The 8741-nt window shown below is 33.3% G+C and overlaps 1 protein-coding gene across 1 annotated transcript; it reads left to right on the top strand.

Annotated features, from left to right (window-relative positions):
* The first annotated feature begins 273 nt into the window (after positions 1-273).
* LOC120193277 (profilin-3-like) lies at positions 274-959 on the top strand. The gene is made up of 3 exons (XM_039195815.1): positions 274-369; positions 502-639; positions 825-959. Exons 1-3 carry the CDS (start codon positions 274-276, stop codon positions 957-959), a joined length of 369 nt encoding a protein of 122 aa, XP_039051746.1.
* The last annotated feature ends 7782 nt before the right edge of the window (positions 960-8741 follow it).

Genomic DNA, 8741 nt, shown 5'->3' with positions numbered 1-8741 from the left:
GGTATATAGAAGAAAGAATGGAAAGGCAATTAACTGATTGGATCGGCGAGTTCAGGGCTGTTTTTAACAAATCCATACATGATGAGGTGGCCAGACGATGTGCAGCCACGACAGCAGATCCGTCCCACGATTAACTCCTTTTTGCATGGGTGCAACTTCTCCCCTTTTCCTTTTGAAACCACTAACCCTTGTATTTATACTGCTCTCGGCCCTTCGAAAAAGCTGAAAAGGAAGTGAAAATCGTGGGTGTTTTTGACTTTTGATCGAACAAGAATGTCGTGGCAAACTTACGTTGATGAGCACTTGATGTGCGAAATCGAGAACGGCAATCATTTGACCGCCGCCGCTATCATCGGTCTCGACGGAAGTGTTTGAGCCCAGAGCTCCGCTTTTCCCATGGTCTCTCTCTCTTCGAGTCTCATCTTATTCTTCAATTCTTCTTCATCATCATCTTCTTTCATGATGTATATTTTCTTTCGATCTTCACTCTTTCGTTGACAGTTTAAGCCCGAAGAGATCACCGCGATCATGAAAGATTTTGATGAGCCTGGCTCTCTGGCACCAACTGGGCTGCACCTTGGTGGCGCTAAGTACATGGTGATCCAGGGAGAACCAAGAGCTGTGGTTCGTGGGAAGAAGGTCAATCCTTGTACTCTTTCATTTATCATCTTTAATTGTGAATTATATTACTTATTGTTGCTTGTTGGCAATATTTTTTTAATTAATTATCTATTTTATTGATTGTGTTCACTTATATATAAAAGTTATATACTAAAAATTTGTGCTGTTAATATATTTAGAAATGGTTGTGATTAATCTTTCAGGGCACGGAGGGCGTGACCGTGAAGAAGACTGGGCAAGCGTTGATTTTCGACATATATGAAGAACCGGTGACTCCCGGACAGTGCAACATGGTGGCTGAGGGGTTGGGTGACTATCTTGTTGATCAGGGTATGTAGCCCTTTTAACCCCTCTCCTCCCCCAAGCCTTTTTGATTTCCTGTTGCTTTTTCCCCCCTTTGCATCTCTCTCTTCCATTCCCATTAACTGGCTTTGATTTATTTTTTTTCTTTTGGAATTATTGATGATAATAAATCATGCTAATGATTCCTGGTTTTTCTATGTTTCTCCCTTTGTTCTCTGATTTTGGCAACTCACTATAATATATAGTATGTTGTTCGGATTTCTTTCATGTTATGGTATTAGTGGAATTTGATTTAGGGCTATATATCTTTCTAAAATTGAAGTCATATTATTATTGTATCGTGTTCTTTTGAAAATTTTAAATCAATTTATTATGGGCTGGATTTAAATTCATGGTTTTCAAGAATCTTATTTAAAAGAATAATTTTAAAAAAAATTAAATTTAAATTCACGCATCTATTCAAATTACGATTTCTTATCGGAATCACCCCAAATATTTAAGAAAAATACGTTCCAACTCATAATGTTCGAAAAATAAAATTTTATTATTAATTGAAGTATTACATGTATATTATCAAATATGATGCTAGGTGATTTATAATATATAAAATTGATTTGAATTTTCTCTTATCTTAGATGAGAAACTTTTGTAATTTGGATCGGAGAGATCATATTGATCAATATTATTATTCTTTAACTAATAAAAAATATATTTTGAAATTTATATTAAATATTTTATTTTAAAAAAGTTGGATAATTCAATTCACTAATGTATGCCCCAATAGAGTGGATCAATCAAACAATACTTATCTAGAGAATTTAAATTGGTAAAATGACTGAAACGTTTACTTATTCATTAAACCTTAATATTATTATATTTAATAAATACAATATCAAATCTGATGTTAGATTATCTTTAATATATAAATTTGATTCGAATTGGTTCCAACGTGAGACATTCATGTCAAGTGAATGCTCAATCTAATTTAATCATTTTATTTAGAGTGAACTACATTCACATGTTGGATCAAAATCAATAATTGTAGGTATATACGTACAAATTATAACATTGTCCTAAAGTATCATAGAAAAAAGTGTAGATATCATAAGTTATATTTATAGTTGGATGAGAGGCAGAATTATAAATAGGCTTAATATAAAAAGTGCCTAAACTATACTCTTTTTCCCATTTATGTGCCTAAACTATTTTTTTGATTAATTTAGGTGTATAATGTTACAAACATTACCATTTTAAGTGCATCGACCGTAACGATCATTAAAAAATTCCGTTTAGTGTCACATGTCACGTTTAGAAATTTTTTAAAAAATTTTTAAATAAAAATTTTAAAATATAAATTCTTTTAAAAGATTCCAAAATTTTCAAAAATCTCAAAAAAGAACTCAAAACTTTGAAAATCTTAATTCCAATCCCTATACTCACACTGACCATCATTGTTTGTAGCCATTGCTGTTGAACTTCCACCTGATCGAAGCTTCACCTGAAAAAAAGATGAATCAGACAAATTCTCTCAAAACTTTGAAAATATTTATAAAAAAACTAGGTGAACCCAACAAATCCACGTTGCCTGACGAAATCGATGATAAGGGCGATGACTGCTAAGAAGGGAGATGGAAAAGGTGGCAGCGATGGCAGTGGTCAGCAAGGGAGATGGTAAGGTTATGGTTAGGGATTTTTAAGGATTTTTTTAAAATTTTAGAGAAATTAGATTATTTTTAAATATAATAATATTTGTCACACCCCAAATTTTACTTAAAAATAATAATTTATTTAATTAATTAAGGGACCAAAATAAATAATTCTGGAGATTTATGGGTTAAATTTGAATATGTAGGACGTTTAGGATTAGCCATAAACCACCTGGCACAAAAAATAAAATAAGGGGTGATTGGAAGGGTTCGAACCCCTGACCATAAAGTAGCCAACCATCACCTTACCAACCGGCCTAGGTCACTATTTGTGACTTAAATTATGAATATATATATATTTATTATAATTTAGATTGGGTTATAACCTAGATCCAAGGTAGAACCCCCTTCGTGCATCAAACCCTAAATCCTAAACTCTTATTCTCCAACCCTAGTCGCCGTACCCCTCTACGGTTTACCCCTCTCCAACTTCCGTTACAGTGCCCCGACCCTACCAACGTGACCGGCGACCTCGTGCGGCCAAAACCCCTCGTATTCCTCAATGAGATTGATCATCGATCATCGTGATTTAAGCCGAAGAGTTGACCAAAAACCCTTGTGTTGCCACCATTTTTCCCTCGATTCCGACCATTCTAGCTATCGATTGGCTACATCGCTATCACGTCCGTACTCCCCACCTCCTTCCGCTCAAAACCCGACTGGTGGGTTGAGTTGTCATCATCATTTTCCTTGTCCCCGACATACGTAAGCGTTTCGATCTTTTTTCTTTTGTTTCGGTGGTTTTAGTTGAAATTGAGCGTTGTTGTTGCTTGTATTTGATGTTTGGATGATCTTGGAGTAGTTAGCAACTGTCCCTAGACCCGTCGTCATCGTCACGCACCGTCGCGTGTGCATGGGACTCGTCTTTTCTCTTGGAAACGTTCTAGAAACGGTCCAACCGGACCAAATCAACTCGAACTGGTCTGAGTCAACTCGGACCAAGCTGAGTCAACCAGAACTTGGTTTGATCAATTAACCATGACCCGAAACATTGACCTGCCCCTGACCGTTGACCTAATTATTGACCGTTGACTTTGACCAAAAAGTCAAATTTTCTGAAAAGTCATATTTTATGTTTTTTGACGTCTTGAGTCCAGATCTGAAGTTTGTTTTCCAAATTCAAAGCCAACATCCTTCGAATTGATCGTTAAACCTGAAAGTGCATATGTAATTTAAGAAATTTAATTAAGTTCATTTAATTTAAGGTCAATAACTGAAGTATGTTATCGTTTATTTAATGTACTTGTGGATCTCCTGATCGTTCGTCTGCTCGACCCGGTTCCTCCTGATCCGTCCGTCCTTGCAATCCCATGATTTCTCGTATAGATCTGTAACCCTGTTAAATATTTGATTTAGATTATTACTCTGATTATAACCCAGTTCTGATATGACTTAGGTTCTCATACATCAGAAGAGCGTATTGAAGTCGATGCTCGATAGATCTCCCGGAATGATTCTTTTTGTGATGTGTGTTCCTTGTGTGTCATATATATGTTTTAAATATATGTTTGAAATACCATGTGCACATGATTGTTTTATATGATTTACAATGTGTCTATCTGTTTGACTTGATTCCGTATGAATTATCTGATTTAAAGTCTGATTTCTGATTTACTAAAGTAAGCCTGATTGGCTGATTTCTGTTCTTTGGTTACTATTTTTACTGATAAATAAATATGTCTGAACTATGATTTCCTGCTACCACTGGTTACTGTCTAAAAAATATTTTTCTCTGGGGTACTCTGGGATTTAGTATGAAGTCTCTGCAGGTTCATCTCGGTCAAACTGGTAATTCCTTATATAGGTTCATATTGATCGAACTGGTAATTCCTTATGGAACTAAGGTGACCCTTGGGTGGGCTCCTAGGCTCAGTGGGCCTAGTGATAAGACATTATGGACCCTAAGGTACTCCTTTAGGGTGGCTCATCTGCTGTGTGCATTGGGTAAGTCCTTATAGGCCTGAGGGCACACCCCTCAGGCGGGCACCTACGCTTCGGCTAGGGTTATGGACCCAAGGTGCTCCCTTAGGTTGACACCTACGTTCTTTGGGCCTAGGGTAAGTCTTTATGGATGCAGTTCTGGGGAACTGCATATGGTGTTCGGTTTGAGGGCGATTATGTGTTTTAAGTTAAAAACACTACTAGCGTTTTCACAATTTGGAACTGAACTTATTTTGGGAACTCTACTGACATTTATGTTTTTATTAATGAACTAATTTTGAAATATAAACTATATGTTTATTTCTGCACTGTTGGAACATACTGAGCTCCCTAGCTCACTCCCTCAAACTTGTCTCTTTTCAAATATTTTGGATACGCATCCTAGACTTTGCACTTGGAGGATCAACACATTAGTACAATGATATTTTGTTGTAATGTATTTATCTTTCGAGCTGTATTTATTTTAGGTGACATGTTCCTATATTTTGAAAATGTTGGTTTTATGATTTATATTGCCTTCGATACTGATGTTGGAATATTTTATTTTTATTAAGTCCATACGACGACTTTTATTTACGGAAATTAAATTTTAATATTATCAAATCTATTGTTAAAGATGTTTATTCAGAATATGGTTTTAAATTATTGAAAATGTTTTGGAAAACTTTATCGTAGTCCGCTAGATTTGGTCGTAACACGTAGGTCGAATCTAGGGGTTACAATATTTTTATATAATATTTTAAAAATGATAAAATTTTCAAAATTATCATAATACAAAACATGTCACTTAATAGTATTTTTAGTTATCGTTACGGTTGAGACACTTAAAAATGGTAAGATTTATAATGTTAGACACTTGGATTGACCGAAAAAAATTTTTGGTGCCTAAATAGAAAAATGGATATAGTTTGGGTACTTTTTTATATTAAGTCTTAAATATACATAAAAGATTGATTTAATATTTAGTCTATATAGAGAAATAGTGATCCTCAATAAATAGGTTAACTTTTATTACTCCTATACCCGTCATAGAGTTTTTACGGTGAGAGAAAACTTATCTTCTTAGAAGATCACAACTAAAGAAATATTCAATGATTACAATCTATTAATTAATTCAGGTACGCTTTTGTATCTAATATTTTATTTTCAATCATTTGACATGCTAAATCTTAAATTATTGATTTTATGTTTATTATGATTTAGTTCTAACATAACAGTCATTGGACTATACAATTAGTAAGATTAAGCTTTTGTCACTTGAATTTATTTTAAAGAAAATTGTATACCCAAGTTTTGTCTGGACTCCAAACTTATCTGAACGAGCCCTTTCCTTGGGGAATGCTAGAGAGCTCGTTCACACTAATCATGAAGAAAAGAAGTATAATCATATCATAGAATAACTTGAAAGAATATTGACATATCTAGTGTGATCTCTTATGTGATTAGATAAGATTGGATGTTATTTCCTTAGATAATGGATATTGTGTGTTACAGATTCTTGGGCTAATTGGTAGGTTGATTATTAGGCTAATTACCTTTAATGTAATATATTATGTGTCATAACCATTTTTTTAAAACAATTATGACTTTTATTTGAAAAATTGACCATTTTGAATTAGTTTGAAAATTTTGAATTGGAGTCGCCATAGAACTTTAGGTTAGGCAGGTCGAATACCTAAAAACATCTTTTAAACAATTTAGAAAAATAATTAAAAAGAGAAATTAGTTTGCGTTTACCAAAAATCCAATTTAACTGGTCCAGGAGTCAATTACGAGTGGGGAATGATTAACAGCCCCACAGTACCCAAAATTGGTACTTAGTCGCTTATATATTGTCGCGGTAGTGGAAATTATAAATCGAATATAAAGTAAGAATATGATCCATTTATTGAAGTTTAATTAATTTGCTTTGAATTAATTATTAGGGAACATTCCTTAATTTGAGAAAAAATCACGGGATTTGCACATCCTTCAATGGGAAGGCTTTCCCATTTATTTCTCCTTTATATGAGAAATGTCCCCTCCTCAGTGTTGTCAAAAACAAAAATCAAATATAAATTGACTATCGGTAATTGCATAAAATAAATTATTAAAAAAACATGCAATGCGTCATTTGAATAAAAATGAATTAATTAGCACATTAAAAAATAACTTCGATTTATTTCAAGTTCACATTTTGCTCAAATGTCATATCAGATTGCACTACTTCGACCAAACAGTGCTTTCCACGCCCATTCTACAAATAAGTGTTCTTGAAAACATTCGAGTAAAAAAACATTAAAAATGAATGAAACAGACATTTTGTACAATCATTCAAAACCAATTCCAAAGAGAAAATAATATATACATACATAAATAATACGAACAAATATACAATATCCATACATGATAAAAATGTAATGAAACAAAATGTAAATAAAATAAACAAACAATAAAACACAATAATTAAATGAACAAAATTAAAATACTAAAAAATAAAGAGACATAAATAAATGATAAGAACATTAAAGAAAATAAAATGTAAACACTGAAATTAAATAAAGAAAATAAAAAGGCATAAATTTAAAAGTGCATAAAGTTAAATAACTGAAATAAAATGTAATAAAAATAAAATGTTGGTATCAAATTTTATTATTTATCCCGTACAGTAAATAATGCGAGTCATACTACAGGGCGGGTTGTCGCAAGGTCGTACATGGTTCGATCATAAAATAAAACAAATAAATTAACAAAAGGTTAGCAGTTAATAATTAGCGGTTAGAAAAGTTAGCGGTTAGAGAAGTTAGCGGTTAGTAGAGTCCGAACCATAAAAATACGGGTCATACCTCGGATCAAGTCACCACAAGGTCGAATCGAATAATTCAAACAAATATATATATAAATAAAATAGCATAAATTAAATAAAATAAAAAGTTAGTGGTTAGCAGAGTTCGAACCATAATAATATGGATAATACCCCAGATCGGGTCACCACAAGGTCGAATCGAATAATTCAAACAAATATATACAAATAAAATAAAATAAACAAATAAAATAAAATAAAATAAGTTAAAAAGTTTGTGTTTAGCAGAGTCCAAACAATAATAATGTGGATTATACCCCGTATCGATCACCATATGGTCAAATCGAATATTAGAAACAATAAATAAATAAATAAATAATGGTTAGAGTGCAATAAAATAAAAGTCAGTAGTTAGCAGAATCTGAACCATAATAATGTGGATCATACACCGGATCGGATCACCACAAGGTCGAATCGAATATTAGAAACAATAAATAAATAAATAAATAACAATGGTTAAAGTGCAATAAAATAAATGTTAATAGTTAGTTTGAAATAAATAACATAGCAAAATAATGACCAAATTAAAAATTAGTAAAATCTGCATGCATATTCAAAATAAATAAAAAATTGAGTGACTCAAGTGCAAAACTGGCTAAAATACAAGAGGCTTAAAAGTGATTTTTCTCCAATAGTGACCAAAGTGTAGAACACGTTGAAGCTGAGAGGACTTATGGGCGATTAGCCCCTAAAATAAGTGACCAAAACGTAAAATAGGAAAAAATATGGAGGGCTTACATGTAATTTACCCAAAAGATGAAAACAGACAACCCCCGTTATCTTTCTTCTCTACGCGCAACTGTTATCCCTTTCAAAACTAACCCTGTCGGCTACCCCGTTTGGAGCACCACGGCACCATCAACTGCCAAGCCATGGCAGCCCACTTTTTCGCCGTACACTGAACCTCGCACGGGTGGTCGAAGGGTCCACCAAACCGAGGAAAAATAGCCCCTAAGAGGCTCCCTTTTCGTTCTCTTTGTTTCGGCCAAAGTGGCCATGGCTAAGCCTTCATCATCCACCATCCACGGTGGCCACCGGAAACCTAAACTAGAAACAACAGAACCATAAAACAAAAACTAAACTAGCCCCCTATTCTAAAAAAAAGCCAAATCGAACACCCAAAAAAATTGTTTACCACCTTTCTTTGTTAATACTAAAAGAGAAAAGAACACAATTATCCAAAAAAATATGAAATAGATCTAGCTTTTATTTTCTTTTTTTCCTACAAAACCGGGGGCTTACAAAAACAAGGGCTCGAGATTTTTTATGGTTTTTGGTTAACTTTTATAGCCCCACCAAGTTATAAATGGATAATATTACAAGTTTGG

This window comes from Hibiscus syriacus, unplaced genomic scaffold (genome assembly GCF_006381635.1).
Source record: "Hibiscus syriacus cultivar Baekdansim isolate YM2019G1 unplaced genomic scaffold, ASM638163v2 tig00116994_pilon, whole genome shotgun sequence".
NCBI classification, from domain to species: Eukaryota; Viridiplantae; Streptophyta; class Magnoliopsida; order Malvales; family Malvaceae; genus Hibiscus; species Hibiscus syriacus.
The sequence above is the reverse complement of the archived record's forward strand: the minus strand, read 5'-3'. Positions and strand labels throughout refer to the sequence as shown.